The sequence below is a fragment of the Monodelphis domestica genome, chromosome 2 (assembly GCF_027887165.1).
Source record: "Monodelphis domestica isolate mMonDom1 chromosome 2, mMonDom1.pri, whole genome shotgun sequence".
Taxonomy (NCBI): domain Eukaryota; kingdom Metazoa; phylum Chordata; class Mammalia; order Didelphimorphia; family Didelphidae; genus Monodelphis; species Monodelphis domestica.
This window is the reverse complement of record NC_077228.1, coordinates 152,795,071-152,822,468: the sequence shown is the minus strand read 5'-3', so window position 1 is coordinate 152,822,468 and position 27,398 is coordinate 152,795,071. Positions and strand designations below refer to the sequence as shown.

General features: G+C 35.5%; 1 protein-coding gene across 1 annotated transcript in view; it reads right to left on the bottom strand.

The window, feature by feature from the left end:
• NID1 (nidogen 1) overlaps positions 1 to 27,398 on the bottom strand; it is a 127,441-nt gene that overhangs the window by 42,957 nt on the left and 57,086 nt on the right. The window contains exons 7-11 of the mRNA XM_001378382.4: positions 26,043 to 26,243; positions 22,988 to 23,233; positions 22,351 to 22,494; positions 10,029 to 10,154; positions 3,288 to 3,437 (exon numbers count right to left, since the gene is read on the bottom strand). Of these exons, the coding sequence (XP_001378419.1) occupies positions 3,288 to 3,437; positions 10,029 to 10,154; positions 22,351 to 22,494; positions 22,988 to 23,233; positions 26,043 to 26,243 (867 nt within the window). The remainder of the gene's footprint in view (positions 1 to 3,287; positions 3,438 to 10,028; positions 10,155 to 22,350; positions 22,495 to 22,987; positions 23,234 to 26,042; positions 26,244 to 27,398) is intronic.

The window sequence follows — 27,398 nt, the reverse complement described above, 5'->3', positions numbered from 1 at the left end:
GTATCTGACCTTCCAGTGAATAGTCTGAATTAAATTTTTTCAAAAATAAAAACAGCAACATAGCTTTGACTATGTGGGCCTTTGTCAGCAAGGTGATGTCTCTGATTTTTAGTATGCTGACCAGATTTGCCATAGTTTTCCTTCCAAGGAGCAAATTTTTTTAAATTTCCTGGCTATTGCTATCTGCAGTGATCTTTGAGCCTAAGAATATAAAATCTGACACTGCTTTCCACTTATTCTCCCTCTATTTGCCAGGAAATGATGGACACCAGTTGCCAACATCTTAATATTGTTATTTTTTATGTTAAACTTCAAGCCAGCTTTTACATTCTCTTTTGTCCTCATCAAGAGGTGTCTTAATTTTCCTTCATTTTCTGCCATCAGAGTGGTACCTGCATATGAGATTATTGATATTTCTCCCAGCAATCTTAGTTCTAGCTTTTGACTCATCTAGTCTGGCATTTTACATGATGCATATAAGTTAAATAAATAAGGTGACAAAATATATAGCCTTGTTGTATTCCTTTTCCAAAACTAAATCTATCAGTTGTATCCTGTTTCATTCTAATTGATGTTGATTCTAACTGTTGCTTCCTGATTTGCATAAAGATTCTTAAGGAGAAGAGTAAGATAATCTGGTACTTCTATCTCTTTGAGAACTTGTCACATTTTATTTTATTTATTTTTTTTTATTAAAACCCTTACCTTCCGTCTTGGAATCAATACTGTGTATTGGCTCCAAGGCAGAAGAATGGTAAGGGCTAGGCAATAGGAGTCAAGTGACTTGCCCAGGGTCACACAGCTGGGAAGTGTCTGAGGCCAGATTTGAACCTAGGACCTCACATCTCTAGGTCTGGCTCTCAATCCACTGAGCTACCCAGCTGCCCCCTTGCCACATTTTATTGCGACCCACACAATCAAAGATTTTAGTGTAGGTAGTGAAGCAGAAGTATATGTAGATGTTTTTCTAGTACCCTCTTGCTTTCTCCATAATCCAATGAATGTTGGCAATTTGGTCTTTAATTCCTCTGCTTCTTCTAAAACCAGCCTACATTTCCAGTAATTCTCTCACATATTGCTGAAGTGTAACTTGCAGAATCTTAAGCATAACCTTGCTGACATTTGAAATGAGTGTAATTATTCAGTTATTTGAACATTCTTTGATACTGCCCTTCCTTAGGATTAGGACACTGATTTTTTTCCAGTCAAGTAGTCACTGTCCAGTTGTCCAAATTTACTGGAATATAGAGTGTAGCACTTTAAACAAGATCATCTTTTAGAATTTTAAATAACTCATCATCTCCACTAGACTTATTATTAGCAATACTTCCTAAGACCCACTTGACTACATTCTCCAGGATATCTGGCTGTAGAGCAGAAACACACCATTGTGGTTATTGGTGACGTTAAGATCTTTCTTGTATAGATCTTCTATATATTTTTACCATATCATTTTAATCTCTTCTACTTCTGTTAAGTCCCTACAATTTTTGTCTTTTCTCATGCCCATTTTTTGCATGAAAAGTTCCCTTAATATTATAATTTTCTTGAAGAGATGACTTCTTTTCTATTCTATTGTTTTCTTCTATTTCTGTCATTGCTCATTTAAGAAAACCTTATCTCTCCTTTCTACTCTCTTGAATTCTGCATTCATTTGGGTATATATTTCCCTTTCTCCTTTACTTTTCACTTTACTAATTTCCTCAGGTATTTGTAAAGCCATTTTACCTTCTTGTTCTTTTTTCTTTGAGGTATTTTTTGTTGTTGCTGCCTCCTGCATAGTTCTTCAGGAACTCTATCTACCACATCTAATGTCTTACATCTTATTCATCACTTACACTTCCTATTCATAAGAGTTATTTAGGTCATACTTATATGGTCTGACAATTTCAGCTGGTAAGTGTCTAAGTCCATATTTGAACTCAGGAAGATTAGTCTTTCTGTCTTCAGGATCAATTCACTATTCCACCTAGATACACAGATCTCTTCCCAACAGGACTATATTTCAAGTATAAAAAAGGATGACTTTCTTAGAGGAAAATGCTGAACCAAATTTGCAAAAAGGATAAATAGGGAATGGGAAGACCCCTTTTTTGTCTCAAAATTTTTTCATTTTATAAAAGGAATCATTTAATTATTATACTTTCATAGTGAACCTACATGTTTATTTACTGATCAGTAACTATCTGATAGAACAGTTTAAGAAACAAGAAACTTCAAGTGTTTGGGGCTACTCATAATTGGAGACTAATTTAGAAGTGAAAATAAAGTATCTCCAAAATTATCTTCTAAATACATGGATTTGATATATTTATTTGTTAGAACTTAAAAAAATTTTTTTAAGATAATTTCTTAATTGACCAATCAAGACATCCTATTCTGGTCAAGTGATTCTCTCAACAGTCAAGACTACCACTCTTCTGACATAGGTACATACATACACTTTAGGGAACTCATTATTCATCTCCTCCTTTGAACATTCCAAGACATCTCTAATTGGTAAATAGCTAATTAAGAGGGACTCCATCAAACTCTCAGCCCTTCCCTACACCAATGGTTGTCATGTATACAGGAAAAGAATTTTTGTAAGAGGTTTTAATGATACTTTTCTTTTTGTATGTCTCAATCATTTCCCAGTACACTCCAGAATCTCAAATCTCTGAACTTAAATCCCTTGTGTAACAAAGAGTGTCAGATAAGCAGAATCACTGGCAAAAAAATGGAATAAATTTTTAAAAATTCAATTTACCAGAAAGATGCACTCTATGTTCAATATCAAAAGATATGGGGCACTGTGTTTATAGGTCATTTTAGTGAAGGTAGCCTTTAAGGGAGTCCTTAAAGGTTTTATGATAGAGGAAACTATAAAAGTCATAGTTCTTAAAGGGACCTTGAGTTTATCTGAGTATCATCCTTGAAAATCCTAACTTCTAATAACTTAGTTTTAAATTTTATCTTGTATTTCCACTTTTAAAACAACACCTACAAAAAAAAAGACAATAGAGTTGCTTTTTGTCCACTTATTTAGATAGTACTCAATAACCAAATAGTAATTTATATGGTTAGACAGAATTTTCAATTCTCAACAAGGGGAAATGTGTTTAGTATGAACATTTTTTTATCTGATACAGTTAAAATAATAATTTTTTTTACTTTATAAAGGTTGTCAGAATAGGCAGGGAACTTACCATCACCCCAGAAGTTTCCCACAGGAACTCAACTAAAACATATTTCTTTGTATTAATTTATAAGCACTAACTGAAGGGGGGGAAAACAGCTTCATGTACCTTGGCAGGCATGCCCATCTCCTAAGAAGCCAGGCAAACAGGAACAGTGGTAGGAGGAACCTCCAGTGTACACACACTGTGCCCGCTGGGGGATGTCACAGTTGTGGAGGCCGGTAGCACAGTAGTTGATAGGGCGATCATCGATAATAGCTATAAGACAGATTTATAAAAGGTTCTTAATCAAATTTCAATTTAAACAATAAACAACTCGACTTTCTTTGGTAATGGTCAGTTTATTGTCAAGAATTTTAAAAAGAATCTACAATGATATTTTCTAGCCTACATGCAGCAGAAGGGCCTCTGCTGTGAAGATTTGTTCAAAAGTCACAAAAGGAAACTACACTGGATTCAAATATGCTCATCTAGAGAAAGAAATAGAATTATAGTAATAGCATTTAAATAGCCCTTTGAAGTTCATAAAGTATTTTTAAAGTATGATCTCATTTTATCTTCACTACCACCCCAAAAGATGATGCTATTATTATCTCCCTTTTACAGAAGAGGAAGCTGAAGCAGACAAGAGGGTAAATGTCTTTCTGAGAATTAAAGAACTAGTAAGTGTCCAGAATAGATGTTGCTATTTAACTGCCTGGGCTTCCCTTGCTAGATCCCAGGAAAGATGTAGCAAGAAAGAGGAAAGTAAGAGGCAGTGTGATACAATGAAAAGAGCTCTCTAGATCTGAAGTCAAAGAACTTAGGCTTGATTTGAGCTTAAAATCAAATAATTCTACTACTTACTACTTGTAAGACTTGGATAATTCATACATTGCCAGGTCTCAGCTTCCTCACTGGTGAAATGAGGATGTTGTATTACATAACGTTTAATGTCCTTTTCATCTTTAAAGCTATAGTTCAGTGATAAAGAAGTAGCAAACAAGAGGCTATTTTTGGCTTTGACATAAAAATAGAAATGGAATTTGAAGATGAAAACAAAAGATCCTAAGCTTAGTATTCTGTGATGTCTTGCAGCTCCAGATACTGCTATGTGATTCTGAAAGTTCCATTTGGCTTCTGTGATCCCTGTTATTGTCATTCAGTCATTCAGTAGTGTCTGACTCTTCATGACCCCAAGAACCAACTGTTATGCAGTTTTCTTGACAAGGATACTAGAATGATTTGCCATTTCCATTTCTAGTTTTAGGCAGGCAGGGGCTGACTTCCCAGGAATCATACAGCTAGTAATCATACAGCTGTCTGAGGTCAGATTTGAATTTTCGGCCAATGCTCTTTTCCACTGTACTACCTAGCTACTCCATGGTCCCCATTACCACTTTATAAAATATAGGACCCACATAAGTTGTGTAATTTTTAAAAATGTTTTCAAAACTTGAGGGCTAACTATTACACTATAAGAAATGAAGGTGATGGTTTCAGAGAAACTTGGGAAGACTGTTATGAACTGATGCAAGATGAAGTGAACAGAAGCAGAAGGATAATCTATACAATAACAACAATATTGTAAAGACAACTATGAAAGACTTTAGAACTCTGATAAACACAATAAGTATACACAATCCAGAAGACTCATGATGAAACATGTTGCCCTTCTCCACATGGAGAGGTAATGAACTCAGAGGGCAAATTAAAGAATTGTTCAAAGTTTGGAGAATGTGAGAACTTTTCTTGCTTGACTATACATGTTTATAATGTATTTTTTTTCTTGCTTTCCCAAGGTATGTATATATGGGGCAAGGGATGGGGAAGAGAACTTGGAGAAAGAGAATGCAGACCTGAAAGTAAAATTAAAAAAAAAAAAAAAAAAGAAAACTTTGAAGCTAACATCAAAACTTTTTTTGTGATTCCTAAAGTAGAACTTTAATCCTCCTCTTCAATGAACAGGACCAAGCCACTTGAAGCAAGATAAACAGAGATTAGATATACTTCCCTTTCTTTAGAAGCATTATAAGATATAAACAAATGGTTACTCATATCAAGGTCCTTTGCAAAACAAGGGAGTTAAAGAATTTGGGAACCAAAAGCCAACCTATAATGTTCAGCAGCTTGAGTCTTCAAAGTGAGAATGTGACCTAATTCCTTGGGAACCAGAAGAATACAATTACTGCAGCCATAGTGGGAATGCCTTTCTTCTGGCCCCTAAATTTACAAGCTTTAAATCTCTTAGGGATTGTCAGGAATTTGGTCTAGGCTCATTCTCTAAAATAAATCTATCATTGATCAACTCGGCGAATGTAGTGAATTTACAAAGAGAAAAGGATTATGGGTTCTACTTAAAGAGGGACAGGGAGGGAAAAGGAATAAACATTTATGTAACATCTATTCCATGCCAGGCACTGTGCTGAGTGCTTAACAAATATTTCCTCATTTGATCCTCACAACAAGCCTGACAGATAGGTGCTCTCTATTTTATAGTCAAAGAAATGAAAGCAAAGATTAAGCGACTTGGCCAGGGCTAGTAAGTTTCTGAGGAAGGATTTGAATTCAGGTCTTCCTAATTTCAGGCCCAGGACTTGATCACTCACACCTACCTAGTGTTGTTGTTATTCAATCTTCTCTAACTCTTTATGACCCCATTTAAGAATTTCTTGGAAGACACTGGAACAGTTTGCCATTTCATTCTCTAGTTTATTTTGCTTATGAGGAAACTGAGGCAAACAGTGTTAAGTAGCTTGCTCAGGGTCACACAGTTAGCGAATGTCTGAGGCCAGCTTTGAATTCAAGAAGATGAGTCTTCCTGACTTCTGACCCAGCACTCTATCCATTATACCACCTAGTTATTCCCCTAACTAGTGGCACTCCAGGCAAAAGACTTTACTTAAATAAGTCCAGAGATAGGGCAGAGCCTTTCTTTATGTCCTCTTTACTCCTTATCGTTCTATCACTACAATTTTTATTTTTCCTTTTCCTAGACTTGCTGAACAAAATAAAGGGAATACTCTGGAGGAACTGGGGAGAGGGAGTGCTTGGATAAAACAAGCACATACTTTTAGGGGTTTAGGATCAAAGATATGATTTCACTAATATAGGAAACTTCTTATGGAGAAACCACCTATACCAATAGAAGTCAGCACTTTCTCTCCAACTGACAGTCTTGACAATTTATTACCTAATGTACTAAGAGGGTAAATGATTTGCTTAAGATTATGCAGCCAGTATTTGTCAAAAGTGGCCCATAAGTTTAGTTCTTCTTGACTCCAAGGTCAGCTCGCTCTTCACTCTGCTATCTGGACTCTCATCTATAGACATAGACAGTGACTATTGTGTAGATTAATTCCAGGAGGATTCAAAGATGGAAATTTTTATAGTCAAGGAAGCATCCAGTGAGATGGTCACTGGATTAGTCATCATACATGGAATGGAGACAAACGTGGTTAGCTTCCCTAGATGGACCACACAAATATGGATAAAGCCAGGATGTGGTAGAGGCAGAGCCTGAAAAAATCTTCACAGAATTTAAGAGTTTGAGAACTGGAAGAGACCTAATGACTATAGTCCAGTGATGGTAAATCTTTTTTTGGGGGGGTGTGGGGGAAATTGAGAAATGTCCTTGGGTACTCATGGAGAAGGGAAGGGGAGCAGCCCAGTCTTACATTAATTTCTAGTTTCTAGTAACAAACTGTGATGAACTCAGTGATGGGGTGATGGCATGTGTGCCCACAGAGAGGGTTCTGGGTGCCCCCTCTGGCCCATATGCGATAGGTTTGCCACCACAGATCTAATCCAACCCATTAATGAAAGGAATTTCTACTATAATATACCCAACAAGTATTCATCCAGCCTCTGTTGAAGATCTCTAAAGAAAAGGAACCTATTATCTTTTAGGTAATCCATTGTGCTTTGGGGCAGTATTAATTTGTATATAGACTTTCCTAACATTAAGCCTAAATTAGTCTTTTTTAAACTTCTGCCCTCTTTTCTAGGTTCTATTCTTTGGTTAAATAGAACAGGTGTAAGACCACTTTCAAAACAGATCTTCAAATAGTTGAAGGAGCTATCTCTTCCCTCTGAGTTTTCATTTCTCCAGATAAAACATCCTTAATTTCATCAATTTATCTTTATATGATGTGTACTCAAGACTGTTCACCACCTTGTATAGATCCTCTACAGCTAAACAGCATCCTTCTTAAACTGCAGTGCCCACAAATGAACATAATACTCATGCACTGAAGATTTGGCTTTTCTCTTTCCTTACATTTCTACGGGAATTTCTGAAAAGGAAATATGCTTTGACTTGGGAAAATCTAAGCCAGATTCTATTAAACTGGAACCCTCCATGAGGGCAGGAACTATGTCTTAAATACTCCAGAAGCTAAAAGTCCTCTATATACAATGGGCATTTAGTACATAATTGTTGAATAAATTAATTTATTTCTCCCTATGATTCTACCAAATCCCAGTCCCATTTTATTTTGCTCTCCTAAATTCCCAATGTTTCTCTCTTTCCCTTCAGGAGAAGAAAAAAATTGAGAAAGTAAAGGAAGGAATCAGAGAAAGAAAGTAGAGGAGTACTAAAAGAGGCAGAGAGATAGAAAGAAGGAGAAAAGAGTGAAAAGAGGAATGGGGCCAAAACAAGGAGGGGAGAGAGAAGGAGAAGAAATACAGAGCAAGAAAAAAAGAGGACCAGGGAGGATGATGATCACTGACAAAGAAGAGTGGAATCCAAAAAAATAAACCTACTTTTTAAAATATGGAAATAAAATTGATTAGGAATGAATATAACATGTGTTCTAATGAAAGTAAAATCATATTTTTTCATGGGGGTAAGCTTTTTATTTGGGTAGAAAGAGTGGTTATTATTTTAAACATGAATATTGACTTACTGAAACTTTTTTATGGCCCAAAAGTGAAAATATGTGGGTACTGATGTTGCAATAGGGTGGGAAGCATGAAGAAAACTTTAATCTATTTCATCACCACTATAGCTAAGGTTAGCCTAACTCCTATCCTCCCTCCCTCCAATCACATTATGCAACTGATGCTCTCAAAGGAACCATAATAGTTCAGAGCTCTGCCAAAAGCAGCTACTTTCATTAATTGAAAAAAAGAAGCACAAAAGGTACAGTAGATAGAATATATATATGTATGTATGTATGCATGTACACACACATGTAGAAAGCATGTTGTACACATACATTAAGTCCGGGAGAGGTAAACACGGTCACTGTTGGAATTAACAGAAGGTATGTCTGACTTCCTTAAACCCTGATTTCTCACTTCTTCCCCCTTTTCTGACCACAAGTGAGATCATTCCTACCCAAAGCTTGCAACCTAATATGAACAATTTCACCAATTAAGTGAGAGAGAAGTAAAATTTGTGATAAATTACCTTAAAAGAGTTTAAATAGCCCTGGTTTTATAGCACCACCCTGAAGGGACCCACAAAAAAGTTTTTTTTTTAATGGATGACTTTCTGGGAATTGGGAATAAGAGAAGTTAGGGTTCTAATGGTTTCTATTCATTTTTCTTAAATTAAAGGACTTTTTGGAATAGACAGTGCATAAACCACTGAGATGATACAATGTATTTTTTCTTCACAGATCTCAGAAAAGATTGCATACAGTATCACAACACTGATCTTTGTTTAGGATATGTGGTATAGCAGAAAGAATGCTGGGCTTGCTGTTAGGAAAGACATAGGTTTGAATTCCACCTGAGACATTCCTTAGCTGCATGACCCTGGGAAAGTAACTTAACTCATGATCCTGGAAATCACTTAACCCTTTCTAAGCCTTAGCTTTCTTATCTATAATACAGGGATAATAATAGTACATAATTCACAGGGATGGTATGAAGATCAAATAAGATAATGAAAAGAAAATAGCTTATAAACCTTAAGGTATACATAAATAAGTGTAACTTGCCAATGTAGTTATTATTATATTAATGGTAAAACAACATTATTTTACCAAAGGAAACTAAATATCATCTTAAGTGTCTTAAGTGAATCAAGGATAGGATCAGACCGAGAAATCAAAATGAGGCAGCAAATTCTTTGGTGTCTTTGCTATATACAGCATAAGCCTGGCCACAGTATCCACCTAATATATAAAACATGCCATCATCACACAAAGGGAATTTTCTCACTTACTTTGGTTTAAGCTTAACTAAATTATTGAGGAAGAAACTAAGAAGAATCAATTTTTAAAATACATAAATAAAAATTCACCAGGGCTAAAAATCTAAATTTTCTCAAAGGATACAGAACAGAGGAAAGGGCAGGACCCAGAAGCACAGATGTTTGGGTCTTGCTCAAATGAGAACTGCCTGTTCCTTCCCACCCCTGTGAAACCATCTCACCTCGGGACCTCAGCAAAACTTCATCCAGGGCTCCAAGATAGAACAAACATAAAGCATATCCGGGTTTGCCAAACAGTGGGGAAAGGACAAAGAGATGGTTCATGGATAGCATAAAAGGCTGAACTGTTTTAAATTTGGGAAGAAATGCTCCAGCTCAGATGTCATGTTCAGCACCCTTCCCCCTTTAGAGTGGAGAGCTCCAACAATCTTTGAACAAAAAAATTCTTGGAACTAGCTAGACAAAGAATACCCATAGGAATGAAGTAGAAATTTTGAAATAGTCTGGGCTCTCCTCCATATCTCTCCCCTTCATCATCACCATCTAAAAACATAATTACATATGTAATAAATAACGAGCACCCAGCCCATTTCCTTCAACAACATTACAGAGACTATGCTGGTGTGTGCTGTTTGAAAAACACCACCAAAAAAACATAAAGGGAAGAGAATACATGAAGTTCTTAAAGTCTTTCCCAGATAACTTACCCACACACAGGCCCTCATCAGAAAATTGATAGCCCTCAATACATTCGCAGCGGAAGGTTCCTGGGTGATTATTGCAGACAGCATTGCTTCCACAGGCTGTTGGCTGTTCTGAGCATTCATCAATATCTAAAATCAATAAGAAGTTAGAATATTTCATTTCCTTGACCCAGTCCTGTGATGTTATCAACATAAGTAACACTCCAGGATAGAATCTCTCTACCAATGAAGATCTAGGAGAGGGAAGAGAACAGAGGGTAGGAACTTGAAATTTTTAAAAACATAAGATAAAAATTATTTCACCTGAAATGTATCATCTTAAAGATTTGCGTGGGTCAGGAAGTTTCATAAAGTTGCCCATGTGAAGAACTGGAAATTGCAGGGATGCCTATTAATTGGGGGATTGTGATTGAATGATATTATGCTATAAGAAATAAGTGATGTGCTTTCAAAAAAACTTAGGAAGACTTTTACGAATTGATGCAAAGTGAAGTGAACAGAATCAGAACATTTTTGTACATAGTAATAGCAATTCTGTACAATGATGAACTATAAATGACTTAGCTGTTCTCAATAGTACAATGATCCAAGACAATTCTGAAGGACACCTAATGAAAAATACTATCTATCTCCAGAGGAGGAACTGATGGAGTCTGAATGCAAACTGAAGCATACTTTTTAAAGCTTATTTTATTTTTCTTGTTTTCTAAATTGTTTTTTTTTTGCTCTGTGTTTTCTTTTACAATATGACTAACATGGAAATATGTTTTACATGACTGCACATTTATAATCTATGTCTGCCTGTTGTCTTGGCAAGAAAGGAGGATGGCTACTCAAAATTTTAAAAAACAAAAGCTAAAAATTATTTTTACATGTAACTTGAAAGACTGTTCTACTTCTTTCATATTGCTGTTATTATTGCTAATCATGATACAATAATAACATCACAGCTTTAGATCTAAAAAAGATGAATGACTTCAGATGCCATTTATTCTAAACTCATTTTATAGATAAAGAAACTTAAGCAGAAACAGGGTAAATAATTTAGCCAAGGGGACACAGGTAGTACGGAGCAGAGGGAAGATCTGATCACAGGTTCTTGGGTTCCAAACCTCACACTTCCTCATTGGCCCCAGGCTTCCTCTTCCATTAAAGATCTCCTCTGATGCAAAACTGTTTGCAATATTTTTTGCTGCATCAGCTCTTTAAAGTATTTCACATTGAGGCAAAAGCTCAAGCCAAATGGCTTTACTCTGTTGAATACACAGTGAGAACTTGAATCCTGTGAAATACTTAAAATACACAACCTCAGACAAAAAGAATGTGTTGTGCATAGTTGGAGGGTCACGAAACAAAGTTGCTCCAAAAAACATAATAGTCCCAACTGCAAGCTCAATCTCAATAATCAAGTTCCACAAATGTGGATTTCATAACCAAGTCTAGGGCACCAGCTGCTGACTCCACTGCTGGGGCTGGGATTGGAATTCATTGCAGACTTCTAGTTTCTATGCTTCTAAAGCCTGGAGAAAATTCCAGATCCAGATGTTTCTGGATTCTTTGAACAGAATATAGAACAAAATAGAGGGAGACATCTCCAAATCTTGACCTTGCCACCTGAATAAATTTGGGCAAATCATTCAATCTCTAGTCTTAGTTTGTGCCCCTTTTTTAAAAATGGGGATTAAATAAGGCAACTAGGTGATGCAATAGCTACAGAATTGGACTTGGTATCAGGAATACTCAAATTTAAATTCAGTCTCAGATGCTTACTATCTATGTGACCCCAGGCAAGTCACTTAAATCACTGTCTGACTTAGCTTCCTCATCTGTAAAACAGAAATAATAATAATAATAGCACATACCTCTCAGGGTTGGTGTGAAGACAAAATGAGATAAAATTTGTAAAGTGCTTTGCAAACCTTAAAGCACTGTATCAGTAACACCCATTATTTGTCCTACCTACTTCACAGGGTATGTAACATGCCCTGCACGTTCCCACCTTCAACATTTTGGTCATTCTATTCCCTATTCCTGGAATGTCTTCCTTCTTCATGTTTGTCTATTAAATTTTTCTTCATCTGTTCTCTCTTTAAGCCTCATCTAGCATTTCATTTTGCTCCTAATTGCACTTACAATGTATTACATGTAACAATTAATTTGTGTATATGACTCATCCCCCTATGCTTTCAGGTTCTCAAGAGTTCAGGTAATATCTTATTTTTGTTTCTTCTTTTGCAGCAAACATAATATTCTGCATGTCAACAGTATTTAGTCAATATTTGATAAATTAAACTGAAGAAGCCACAATACGCTTAGGAGTCAATATGGAACATTCCTTTCATTCTGAAAGTTCTTCCAAATGTTTCAGTATTGATATATCCACATAATTTCATTTCTATAGTCACTGCTTCCAATAGTGCAGATCAAAACCCATCTACCTCTTCTTATCCTGTATGACTCCTGTTGATATCTTATCCTTTAAATGATTTGACATTGAATGAATAAATACCAATCAAGAATGTCTATCAATTATCTGTCCTTCTCACTATATGGCCAGGCTATTTCCTTTTCTGAGTCTACATTTTTGTGAAAATCTCCTTCCAACTTCTACAGTATGTCTTAAAATTTTAATTTTGTTGTTCAATTAAGAAGTATTTTTTCCTACTATCTCCCCACACCCAATTTAAAAGAAAAGACTTGTAACAAATATGCATAATCAAGCAAAAACAGTTTCTGCATTGGTCACATAAAAATATATATGTCTGATTCTTTTTTTGTACTTGAGCCCATCATCTATTTGTCAGATGGTAGGTAGCATGCAACATCATTGGTCTTCATGCTAGACATTAAATTTATTAGAATTCTTAAGTTCTTCAATGTTATTTGTCTTTACAATATTGTTATTCTTATGTAAACTGTTCTGTTTCTGCTTACTTCATTATGCTTCAGTTCATCCAAATCTCAGGTTTCTCTAAAACTATCCCTTTTTATCATTTCTTGTGGCATACTAATATTCTATTCAATTGCCATAATTTTTTTCAGGAATTCTACAATTGACAACCTTTAGTTTCCAAGTATTTTATACCCTCTGTAGTTATTTTAAAAGGAATTTGTTTCTATAACTTCTTGTTAGGTTTTAATTGATAATTTAAAAGAAATGTTGAGAATTAGGTGCATATACTTTACACTCAATCATGAAGTTATTGTTTCAATTAAGTTTTAGGTGCTTCTCTAGAGTTTTCTAAGTAACCATCTCATTATTTGCAAAATACAATACTTTACTTTTCCTTTTTCCTATATTTATTATTTTTTCTTCCTATGAATATAGCCAGCATTTTTAGCACTATATCAAATAGTAGTGATAGTGGTCATCCTTATTTTGGTTTCAGGTGTTTCAGTTGTGTCCAACTCTTCATAATCCCATTTGGAGTTTACTTGGCAAAGATAAGTGGACTTTCTTAGCATTTCCTTGTCTAGTTCATTTTACAGATGAAGAAGTAAAGTAAACAGGGTTAAATAACTTGTCCAGGACCACACAGCTAATAAGTGTCTTAAATGTTTGAGGCCAGATTTGAACTTGGGAAGACTCATATTGATTTCAGGCCTGGCCTTCTATCCACTGCACCACCTAGCAGCCCATTCTTGTTTTAACCCTGATCTTATTGGAAAGACCTCAAGTTTAACCCTATTACCTATAATTTGGGGTTTTGGTTTTAAACCGTATTAAGCAAAATTCATTTATTTCCACATTTTTAAGCATTTTTAATAGAAATTAGTGTATTTTGGCCAAATTTTCTCTATTTATTGATATAATCATATGGGTTTTTTCTTATTAATTTAGCAAATTATACATAGGGTTTTCATCATATTGACCCAATCCTGCACTCCTGGCATAAATCTAACCTGGTCATTGCATATAATTCTTTTGATAGGTTGCTATAATCACTTCACTAATGTTTTATTTAATTTTTTTGCATCAGTGTTCAATAGGGAAATTGGGCTATAATTTACTTTCTTCTGGATCTCCCTATGTTAGGTTTTAAGAACATATTTGTATCAGAGAAGGAGAGTATTATCTCTTCTTTTCCTATTTTGATAAACAGTTTATATAACTTTGAGATTAATTGTACTTTCAATGTTTAACAGAATCTTCTTATAGATTGATCTGTTCTTGGGGTATTTTTACTTTGGAAGTTCATTTGTGACTTGTTTAGTTTCTTTTTCCAAGAATTAGTTATTTAAATAATTTGTTTAATTTTCTGTTATTCCTGGTAAGTTTACATATTTTTATTTTAATAACAAATTTCTACATGTTTTCTGATGTTTATATGATTCATATTGTCTCCCTCCTTCTCTCCTCCCCTTTCCCAGAGCTGACAAACAATTCAATCTGGATTATACATGTATTATCACACAAAATATAGTTCTAAATTACTCATTTTTGTAAGTGAATAATTTTATAAAACCAAAACCCCCAAACATATACCCAAATAAACAAGTGATAAATCATATGTTTTCATCTGAATTTCTACTCCAACAGTTCCTTCTCTGGAGATGGATAACATTCTTTTTCTCAAGTGCCTCAACATTGTCCTGGATCATTGGATTGCTGCTAGTAGCAAAGTCTGCTTATTTCAATTTGTATCAGTTCATGTAGGTCTTTCCAGAGCTTTCTGAAATCATCCTGTTCATCGTTCCTTATACCACAATAGTATTCCATCACCATCATATACCACAATTTGTTCAGCCATTCGCCAATTGAGGGATATCCCTTTAGTTTCCAATTCTTTGTGACCATAAAAAGAGCACTTATAAATATTTTTGTACAAACAGGCTCTTTCCCATTTTTTTTTCTTTTTGGGATACAGACCCAGTAGTGGTATGGCTAGATCAAAAGGTATGCATTCTTTTATAACCCTTTGGACATAATTCCAAATTGCCCTCCAGAATGGTAGGATCAATTCACAACTCCATCAGCAATGCATTAGTGTCCCAATTTTGCCACATTCCCTCCAAAATTTATCATTTTCCTTTACTGTTAGATTAGCCAATCTGCTAGGTGTGAGGTGATGCCTTGGAGTTGTTTTAATTTGCATTTCTCTAATCAAGGGATTTAGAACATTTTTATGTGATTATTGATAGCTTTGATTTCTTTATTTGAAAATTGCCTATTCATATCCTTTGACCATTTATCAATTGGGGAATGAGTTGGATTCTTATAAATTTGACTTAATGAAAGTTTATATTTTTTTAACATTCAACCAATTCATTAAAGTTATAGGTTTTATTATCATATATTTGGGCAAAATAGTTTGTAATGCCTTTTATTTCTTTTTTTGTGGATTTTACTTTTTTTTTAATGCTGGTAATTTGTTTTTTATCTTATTGGTTAATGATTTATCTATTTTATTGTTTTTCTCAAAAAAAAAACACAGCTCCTAGCTTAATTTCTTAATGAAATGATTTTTTTCATTCAATTTTATGATTTTTTCTATGATTTTTAGAATTTATATTTTGGTGTTTAGTTGAGGTTTTAAAATATATTGGTTTTCTGGGTTTCTTACTTTCATACACAGTTCGTTGACCTATTTTTTTCTCTTTTGTTGATGATCATATTTAGCTTTCCCCTAAAGATTGCTTTGGTTTCATCACCAAAGTACTGATATGTTATTTCATTGTTTAATAAAATTATGTTTGTTTCTATGATTTGTTATTTTACCCAATTCTTTAGTATTAAGCTATTTGGTAAATTTTAATCTTTCAATTGCCTCACATTGAATCTTATACAATTATGGTCAATAAAGAACTGAAGCTTCTAATATTTTTGCTTTTCTGCATTTATTTTTGAAAATTTATTGTAAAGGCATTATACACAGTGGAGAAATGTCTATGGACCTTTTGATTCCCATTCAGCAATTATCATAGGTCTATCATATCTATCTTTTCTTTTTTTTTTAAACCCTTACCTTCCATCTTGGAATCAATATTGTGTATTGGTTCCAAGGCAGAAGAATGGTAAGGGGTAGGCAATGGGGGTTAAGTAACTTGCCCAGGGTCACACAGTTGGAAAGTGTCTGAGGTCAGATTTGAACCTAGGACCTCCTGTCTCTGGGCCTGGTTCTCAATTCACTGAGCTACCCAGCTGCCCCCTTCATATCTTTTCTAAAATTCTACTCAATTACTTAACTTCTTTCCTAAATTTTTGCTAGATCTTACTAGGTCTGCAAGAGGTACATTGAGGTTGCCTACTATTATTATCTTTACCTCCTTGTAAAAAGTTTTACATTTAGTGTTTCCTTTAAGTATATATATATATATATATATATAAGTGTAAAATACTATTTAGTGCATATATGTTAAGTACTAACATTAATTATTTGTGGTACCTCTTAGGATGATGTGCTTTTCCTGTTTATTTCTTTTAATTAAGTCTATTTTTGCTGTTGCTATTCCCATTTTTTCTTAGTTCAGCTGAACCATGATTGATTTTGTTCAATTCTATTATTTTTAACTCTGTTTTTTATTTTATTTTATTTTAATTTTTAATTTTTAATTTTATTTATTTTAACTCTGTAAAAGTAAAAAAAAAACTCTGTAAAAGCCTCTTATGTTTCAAGAAATCTCTTATAAAAAACACTCTTATTGGATACTGCTTTCTAATACATTTAGCTATCCTCTTCTGTTTTATATGGATGAGTTCATCCTATTTGCATTGACATTTATGATTATTAATTATATATTTCTCTGCATCTTATTCCCATATTTTTTTCCTCTCTTTGCTCTGTTGTTTCCTCTTTACAAAGAAGAGGGTGATTCTCTTTTTTTAGGCCCTATTTTGTATTCTTTGGAGTCCTACTGTTGTTTCCTCCAGGTTTTTAGTGTATTTTTCAAAGATCTCAGGAACAAGCTGGGGACTTGCAAACTTTCAGTGATCCCTGAGTGTTCTGATCCAATATAAAGTATAGCTACCCTCTTGGATAGAGCTTTTTAAGCTCCGGACCTCATTTTGAGTCTATGTGATACAACTATAGGTTTGGCTCTTATTAGGGATTCATTAGACTGCTATTGGCCCCAGTCCCTGTCAGTCAACTAGAAAGCTCTGCAAATTCAGCGTAACAGAACCATGGGCTTCCCCTTAATCTGATATCCCTGCCTGAGTCACATAGTTACAGTCATCAATCAGAGTAGAAGCTAAATCTTCAGCTCCACTCCAAGAGTGGTGCCATTGGGCTGCTGCTTGTTTCTGTCCCTGCTGCTTGAGTTGTGCACAGACCATGAAAGAGGTTTGAGCTGGATTTCCTAGAGGAGTGACTGTTTCTTTCCCTGGAACACAGCAGAACAACTTCATACCAAAGCACAGACTTCCTCCTAATTCTGCCTGGATTAGTGCTACACAGATGAAGTTTGGCTCTTATTCCTACTCCTTACAGACAGGTCCAATCTTTGCTGGTTCTATAGCCATTTCTTGCCCTGGAAAATAGCCATAGGTCATCTCTGTGCTAAGCCACAGATCTTCTCCAAGACTATACTAGATCCACAGTCCAACTCTGGTGTCAGAGAGACATAGTTACTATCTGGCTTCTGTTTCTATTCCCTGGGCTGGAAAAAAAAATGATTCACCATGTTTTCTCCTTGGAATTCCACACTACTTGATCTGATATTCTTGAATATTAATTACCCTTATTTTAAGGTAACATTTTCCTCTACCAATTTCAATGTATTTTTAAAAATTAAGAAACAGTAAGCACCATGAATGGAATTTGGGTTCTGTTCATCTTTTGTTCTGCTATCTGATGTGGTTTCTAAGTTTTTTTGGAGGGGTGGGGTTATTTCACTTACATTGGTTAAACTTCTTTAGTAAATGATGAGTCTATTTTAATATCTTTTAAAATCCTTTCTCTGTTTCCCACTTTTCACTATCAGCACCTTGTTTAAATAGGTCAGGTTGAATTTGCTTCAATTTCACACTGTGTGCTCTTACCTAGACTGATCCTCAAAAAGCAGACTTGGTTTATTGCCAGAGCTTATGGTCCATTGATACAGAATCACCATGCCATGAAGTATTGGAAAAGTCTAATTAAAATGTTACCTTTTTCAGTTTTAGTCAATATCTTTTATTTATGCCTCAGTGGAGACAGAGAAGATATAACTTTCTCTCATATATTAGTATATATACTTAAAGACCATAAAATTAAGTTCCTAGTCATCTTTCCTCCTCCAGGCTATTTTTTCTCCCTGTTCATTTTGAACCTTCCATTTTGTGACCTTCCTTCATTCTCCTCTCTTTTTGTACATATCAATGAACCTTCTATTGCTATCTCACCATGAAACTTCCCTTACCACATAGGGCCTCCTCACCCTGTAACATCCTACTAATCCTGGGTCCTACTCACCCTAGAATGGCCTTCTGCAAGGTCCAACTCCCTTCTCCCATTGGTTGACTTTCTTCTGAAGCCTCCATTTGTGAAGAGGATAAGACCAGCCTGCCTTCATCCCTTTCTGGACTTTCCTTGACTTTCTAGATCTCAAAATCATGCCTGAACATCAGGTACTCTCATTTTCCACTCCTCTCTACCTATCCCCTCTATTTCTGTGTCTCCCCCCTTTAAAATGTTATTTTTTTAAGACACAGACTGTCTTTTTTATGTTTGTTTTTGAATCCCTTAGTGTTTAGCAGTGTCTGACAAATAGTATGCACTTATGCCTGTTCCTTTCTTCCTGGTCATAATTATCACTCCCCAACCTGCAGTAAAATCCTTGACCTATATATTGAGACATATAATTAAAGGAACCTAATTGGTAAAATGCAAAGGGCGCTGTGCCCAGAGTCAGGAAGATCTGAGTTCAAATTTGACCTGGTCTGGGATTTGGGGTAAGTTACTTGCATTGTTAGTCTCATTTTCCATATCTATAAGATGAAGATAATCCTGAAAGGTTGTTGTAAGGATAAAATAAGACAATATTTATAAAGCATTTTGTAAACCTTAAAGCACATATAAATTCTATTATTATTAATGTTTTTATTTCTACTTTGATATGTTTGCTTTTTCCCACATTTTATCAATTATATATTTATCTTTTTTTGCCCTCCTATGAAATTTAAATTGCTTTAGGGCTGGGACTCAATCTTGAGAAACATATACCAAGTATGCCAAGTATGCCATATATTCTGTAATTACTGTTTATTTAAGAAGTATTGAGGAGAATTCATTTAAATTCTTCATTAGTTTAATGTTGTGTTAATATCAGCTTGGACTATTTCACTCTCTGTCTAAAGAACATCCTGATAATACAAACCTCTCCCTCCCAGGTCCCAGATAGTCCTAGGAACACCTTACATTTCCAGTCTTACAGAATTTTTGCTCTTCTTAATCAGTTTGGGTTGGGCTCCACTCTGAGAATCTGAGTTCTATTTGCCCTTTATAGGGCAAACTAATAATAATGATTATTATTATCATAAAAATAGGGAACTAATATGGGCTACTTGAGGCTACTAAAAGTCACCAGAGTGCCATTGTCTCTTAATTAAAAGTTGAGGCATCTTGGATCATAAAGGTGAAACTGACCAGAATGGAGAGTTTTCTTGCTTAGATGACCACAGGCAGCTAGAATCTCACAACCAGGCCTTATTCCTCACATGAGCTGCCCCCTCCTTTTCTCCTTCTGAGTCCCTAAGAAATCTTTCTGTTAATTTTCTCAGTGGACAACGAATTACTCAGGTGCATGGCCATGCCCCAGGCTCATTTAACCTACTTAAATTCTCAGTTAAAGACTCTTTTTTCTCTATATGTGTTTGATTTATTTCAGGACTTGATGTCATAGCCATTCTGAGGAATTCCTAACCTCTAAAAAAGCATATGGATGAATTCTGTTAAGTACCAGAACTCCTTCTGCTGGCATGATTAAAATTATTAGGAAAATTATACCATAGAATGTCCATTTGAAGATTGATCAAAGACAGACCCACTTTGATTATCAGATTTTATATTAGATCACAGCTGCTGGCATAGAATTAAATAGGTACATCCAGTTGGAAAGGAAAGGCTTAATTTACTTTCAGTGCTGTTTCCCCCATTCTCCTGGGTACTTCCCATGTTGGAATAATACATGAAGTGATCTGGTTAATGCAATTTCAGATTAAAGGGCTATTGACACAGGGCACTAACACTAGTAGCCCAGAACAATGAGTAGTTTGAATAAGAAAATGCCTACATTCCTCAATGTTAATAAGCCAGAAGGAGAAAATTATGACAGGACAAAAAGCAAACTATGCTCATGCCTTCCTAGATAATAGCTTCAAACTTTTTTTCAAGATGGTGACTGGGGAAAATGAGGCTTTTTAAAAAATTAAGATAATTGGCAGTCACTTGCACATTGATTTTACAGGGCAATGACTTTTTGACTTAAAAATCAAGTTATCTATAAGCTAAGACGTTTAAAGTAAATGAAACTCAAAAAGCTCCAGTCTAGAAACTATAGTTTTAGTTTGTGCTATGTCATATCAACTTATAGTTTGGCTCTTTCAAGGTGAAATCATCTGGCAGAATAGCAAAACACATCTGAGTTTAGCTTAGGGAGAATAAATAGGGAATTAATGAACTAGATAAAATGTGCCCCTCTAGAAGAGGTGTCAGCAACTTCAATAATCCTTTACCTTGTTTGTTTATTCATATTGGATTGCTATAGTTCCATCAACTACACTACAACTAACATTTGCCAAACTTAGTGCTGGTGTCTGATGTAAAGGTCAATCAGTAAAATCTAACATGAGCCAACATGGTACAGTGCAAAGAACATCAAGTCTGGAGTCAAAGAACCTATGTTGAAATCCTATCTCTGCTACTTATTCGCTCTGTCCACTAGATCATGCCAATGAACATAAAATGAAGGGACTAGTCAAGATAACCATATGAGTGGGACATTTAGATTCAGAGATTTACAACTCGAAGACATTCATATGCATTTTGTGAAATTAATTCACTCATCTTACCACTGTCAAATCCAAGTATCTCTATTAGGGTTTTAGTTGTTTTGAATTTATCTAGCTTTCTTTTTTGTACAAACACTGTACTAGGCACATTATCAGAGATAGCTATCAAATTTTGAACCACATGAATTTAAAAATTTTTCAGGTATTTTCCCCAATCATATATTGAGTTAAGAATACTAGAGGATGTCTAAGAAGAGCTGAGAAGATTGCAACAATCTTGTAGTTGTCTACAGTTGTTAGCTATCCTCTTTGGGTTTGATTCTGATTATTGTTTAGTGGTGAAGTTCTAAAAATTCTGTCTCTGGAGGGCTACAATAGAGGGAGAGAGAGAGGAAAAGAGGAGAGAGAAATAGACACAGAGATGGAGACAAAGAGACAGAAATGGTAGGGGGGAGAGAGAGAGAGAGAGAGAGAGAGAGAGAGAGAGAGAGAGAGAGAGAGAGAGAGAGAGAGAGAGAGAGAGAGAGAGAGAGAGAGAGAGAGAGAGAGAGAGAGAGAGAGAGAGAGAGAGAGAGAGAGAGAGAGAGAGAGAGAGAGAGAGAGAGAGAGAGAGAGAGAGAGAGAGAGAGAGTGCATTCTCTTAGGGCATCCTCACTCTGTAATACCTAATTTCCTTGGATATAACCTGTAACCTTCTCAACCTGAAATATTGCTCCACAAAGCTTACCCCTGACTACCATAGGTAAATTCCCTGCCTAGCCATGTATCTTCACTCTCACCTTAAAACTTTGCTATAAACTCTTCAACCACCTTTATTGCATTATTGTCACCCATTAGAACGTAAGCTTCTTGAGGTGAGGGATTGTCTTTCTTTTTACATATATTTGTATCCCCAACACTTAACAAAGTCCTTGCCACATAATGAGAGCTTAATAAATGCTTATATTTCCTTCCTTCAGTTGCTGAATGTGCATAATGTGCATGGAAAGCAAGCAGACTATTAAGAAGTCATTGTGAGGTGGGAACAAGTTGTGGGGATTCTTGGGAGTAAAGCATTTAAGGAAAGATTATGACAGAAAGAGTTTATGAGTATGGGCCCATGGAGGCAATTCTATACCTAAACTGAGTGAGTCTCTGTGGCTCTGGGTCCTACTTTCCAAAAGTAATCCTAGCATATATGGATAGTGATGACAAGCCCTAGAAAATATGGATAAGTTCATGATACATTTCTAAATAACTCAGCCTCTGCTTGGAAAAGAAGACTATTTGCAACAAGTCAATGGACCCTGAGCTCAAGTATGAGAATAATTAGTGAGAATTAATGAAATAATTTTGACACAGTATGAATGGGTTTTCCTAATTCAAGTCTTTCCAAGTCAGGATTAATAGACATACCATAGCAAATCTGTCCATCTCCTCGGAAGCCAATGGAGCATTCACAAATGAATTGATTTCCTGGACCTGGGCGGCATGCTGCATTTGTGTCACAACCATGGGTACCCGTGTAGCAAGGATTCTGAAGGGAGTCAGGGGAGCCATCTGAAAAGACAGAGATGTTGAAATTAATTTTCTGTGTGTTTAAGGACTCAATGGAATGCCTTTGGCTTTTTTTCTTGAATTTGAAAAAGGTAGAAAATCTTACATGGGCTCCCCACTTATGCTTGAGAAAGCATTTCAATATCTCTTAGATGTAGCTTTGGATAACAGATAGTAGATATCTGTAACTGGATTACAAGTGACCTACATTTTAAATTAAGCAGTGTGCTTTTAGTCTTTACTTTGGGTCAATGGATACACCACATGTTTTTCCCTTCTTTACTCCCTATCTTTGCAATGAAGACCAAAATCACGCTATACATGGAATCAAAGTAAGAGTATGGAAAATCTCTCTCTCTCTCTCTCTCTCTCTCTCTCTCTCTCTCTCTCTCTCTCTCTCTCTCTCTCTCTCTCTCTCTCTCTCTCTCTCTCTCTCTCTCTTTCTCTCTCTCTTTCTCTACACCCTCCAGCCCCCCAGAGTGAATGCTTTTTATACCTCCAATAGGACCAATTGAATTGCTCAAAGCATATCTCAAGATCTTCTCATCCTTATTGTACAGGACAAATACACTATCCACAAAAAGTTGCTGGGTGGGAGGAAGAGTTTGTGGGGGATCTTCATGAGTGCATTCCTGGAAAGTAATGGTCTGTCTCCATTGATAAGTATAAGTCCGTGAAGAAGAGATTCCACCTTGAGCAGGTTCACTCACTTTATACTCCCGGGTGGAAGAGGATGTGATAACTAGAAAAGGCACAGAGATAACAATCATCAACAGTAAAAAAGGAAATCTTGAAGAAGGTTTAAAGAATGAAAATCAAACACTTTCTAACTGTAATTCTACCAGATGGTAGATTGGAACAGGAGAGATAAATATACTTTTCCTGTACTGGGACTGATTTTCTTTTTTGTCCCAGAAAAATACCTTCTTTCTCCTGTTCTTTTTAGTATTGTTGCTTTCTAGCACTAAGGGATTTTTTTTTTAATAAAGAGTTTAAAAATTGACCCAGAATTTAGGAAGTCAGTTTTCTGTCAGAAGGCAGTTTCTGCAAAGTTATAAAAAAAAATCAGGAATCAAATCTGGAAAGGGAATACAGATGAAATTTCAGAGGAAAAGAAATCTTGCTATTCATCTATGCATTGGCTACTCTAAACTTCTGGACTTAAAATAAAAATTTATAAAATAGAAATACGTTTTGCATGCTAATACATGTAAAACCCAGATTGACTAGCTTGTCAGCTTCAGGAAGGGGGAGGGAAGAAGGGAGAAAGACAATATGAATCATAAAACTTTGGAAAATTTATGTAGAAATTTGTTCTTAAAACAAAAACAAATAAATAAAAAATAAAAATTTGTAAAGAACTTTTACACTTGTATGCTTCATTGTAGTTTTTTGCATAAGAGGAGCTCAACGAAAGATAAAATATAATTAATGATGTAAGTTGTATTATACCAAAATACAGCCTATACTGCTGGTAAAATATCATTCATTTGATGATCAACTGTGATAGACTTAGCTATTCTTGGCAATACAATGATCCCAGGACAATTCCAAGAGACTTATGACAAAGAATGTTATCCACCTCCAGAGAAAGAACTGTTGGAGTCAGAATGCAAATGAAAGCATATGATTTTTCACTTTGATTTATTTGTATATTTTGGGGTTTGGGTTTTATAAGATTACTCACAAAAATGAAAAATATGGAAATGTGTTTTGCATGATAATACATGTATAACTCAGATCCAATAGCCTTCCAGCACTGGGAGGGGGAAGGGAATGGAGGGAGGGAAATAAGTTCAATCATATAACTTAGGAAAACTTGTGTGGAAATTTATTACATGTAATTGGTAAAAAACAAAAAATAAATCAAATATTCATTTGCAGGACTTTGTTATTACTAAACTCTGCCATCTTTCACAAAGGCAGGGGACTGTGTAAATATGTAACCCTTTAAATATTTACTCCAAAAGTCAGAAAAAGCAAGGCATGGAATTTTCTTAATTCTGAGAGTCAAGAAAACAATTTACTGGTAACTCTTTCCTATGGGGCTTGACAAGAGTAAGGATTTTTATCCTTACTCTTTAATTATGTAGGCAGGTAGGTGGGCCCAGTGGATAGAATACTAGGCCTGGATTAAGAAAAGCCTGGGTTCAAATCCAGCCTTAGATATTTACTAGCTGTATAACCCTGGGCTGTTTGTCTCAGTTTCCTCATCTGTAAAGTGAGGATGATAATAGCACCTACTTCCTAGGGTGATTGGGAAAATCAAATAAGATAATAATTGTAAAGCACTTAGCACAATGTCTGGTACAATTTAAGTAGTATATAAATGTTAGCTATTATTATTATTGTTGCTGTTGTTATCCCTTAGGATTACCTCCTTTGGCCAGTTCCTACCACTTTGCCATTGATTACATTGTCCCTTCTCCCTTGAATGCATGTTTCCCATCTCCTCTTGTTAAAATCTTCTGTCCAGCTTAAAGCCACTAGATGCCATTTTCTCTTTTAAAATATATATTTTTTATTTTTCCAATTGCATGCCACAACAGTTTTCAACATATATTTTCTGAAATTATAAAATTCGAATTGTCTCCCTCTCTCCTTCCCTTCCCTTCTCCCTCTCAGAAATGGCAAGCAATTTGATCTGGGTTATACAGGTATTAGCATGCAAAATTTACTTCCAAATGGGTCACTGTTATAAGAGAATACACATATAAAAGCAAAACCCCCAAATAAAAACACAAAAAAACTAAAGTGAAAAAGAATATGCTCTGTAGATACTATTTTCTCTAAGAAACCTTACCCAAGTCCTTTTAGTTATCTGTCTTACCTAAGTTCTGTTACAACACCTGGCCATACTCAAATATGTTTAAATTTGAATTATGTTAAGATTAAAATTTTCTGAAGATTGTAATTTAATTTTAAATTATTTATTATGTAGCAAAAAACAAATTAGAGAAAGAAAAAGTGTATAGTTACATCTTCCCTAGCTAACTCCAGCTCCCTGCTCACCTCTATTCACTGTTGATTGCTCAAGATTCCTTATTCATAACTTACGACATACCTCCCTCTAGCCCCCACTCATGGCATTACTTTTTCTGGGTGTCCCTAATTGAAAAGCCTTCATTCCAGGCAGAGGCTGGTCTTCTAGACACCAGAAATCATATGGAACAAGAGGTGAGCATCTTATCTTAGGAGATGTCAGGGAACCAGGAGAGTTCTGGCATCCTCCCTGAGTACACGTCACCCATATCCAGATAAATCTAAAGCCTTGTTTTTAATCCAGTCAAAGGGTGGAAGTGAGACTGAAATTGATTTTTAAATTCAAAATGAAACTTTCCATTTAAAAAGGAAATAAGGGTACAGGTTTATGTTAAATTCTCACAACTGGTATGATAACTTTGTCGTATTTCCCTTAATAGAGTATAAATCATGACTTTCTAACCCCATAGGAGAAATCTAATAAATCTAAGTTGAGTTAAGGCTAAGTATGACTCTCAGTATTGTAGTCTGGGGTTCACAGATCACCTTATCTAGAAACTTGGGCTCACCAGAGTTGGCATAATGGTAGAGTTCAGTGTATGGTTCTATCTGGACAGTGGAGCCAAATGGGATCTCAGGGACTCGTCCATCCATTTCTGTAGTAATGGTCAAGTGACCATGCTCATCAATGCCATTGAATTTTTGTTTTATAACCATCTTGTCTGGGTGCCCAACAAAAGTCACTTCAGCTTGACGGGTGAATTCTCCCCCTGCAAAACAAAATAAATATGATATCACAAAGGGGTCAACTCCATAGACCCAACTATTACTGGGCCAACAATAAATATTTCCATGCTTAACTCTAGCCCTCCACTCTCCTGCCCCTAAATGCAATCATGTTGAGGCCTCTGGAAGGCATGAACTTTCCTTAAATATATCTATAAGAATATGTGCTGAAAAAAAAAAAGAATATGTGCTGGATTCTTGGTTTAGTTTGGTTAGAAACTATGTGAAGAAAGAGACAAGAACCATGAACCTGACCCTACTAGGACCAATTTTCCTTCTCCTATATGGTCACTGGATGTATGTCAGCTCGGTAATCTCACTAAAAGCATGCTACTACATAGCCAGCAGATACCAATGAAGGAAGATAATGGCTCAGTGCAACCTATCACCACTACCAGAACAATTCTAAGAAGCATATATGCTACTCCTGAAAAGGATTCAGTCACATCCCATTCCTTGATGGAAGATAAAACATCCATTCATGAAAAATGAATTTCTCATACCTTTCTCCTCCTAGAAAAGAGGAAAGGGACTATTAGAGTAAAATGGTGAGTGTATAATCAGATGTGGTGCTGTATCCACCATTTTGTTTATGTTTGTCTTTATTTCAAGAATTCAACCTGAAGTGGGGAAGTGATAAGATAGAAATGAGTGCTATAAGGACAAAAGGCATAAGCAAAATATATATAAAATAAAATTAGTATTTCTCCTCTACCCCTATATGTGCTTTTTCCACATTTTTCTATACCCATTATGCAATTGCCTAACCCCCAAATATAAGGCTGATGAGAAAATTCTCTAGGGCACTGAGAAGAATGTTGTGAAGAGACATGTGGACTCAGTGAATATTGCCAATGTGTATAAAAGACTTTCTCAGTTCCCCAAATTTGATTGGCAAAAAAGTCCAGGAATGGGAGTAGAGAAACTGTCTCCTCTTTAAATCCACTCTGATCCCAAGTACAACTCAAGAAGATATTATCTAGCTTGTGTTAGTTGGAGAGGGAAATGGCAAGCCACTCCAGTATCTTTTTGCCAAGAAAACCTCAAATAGGGTTGTGAAGAGTTAGCTGGACATGACTGAAATGACAGAACAACAGAACCATATGTAACCTCTACCTCAAGTTCAACTCAAAGAGAAT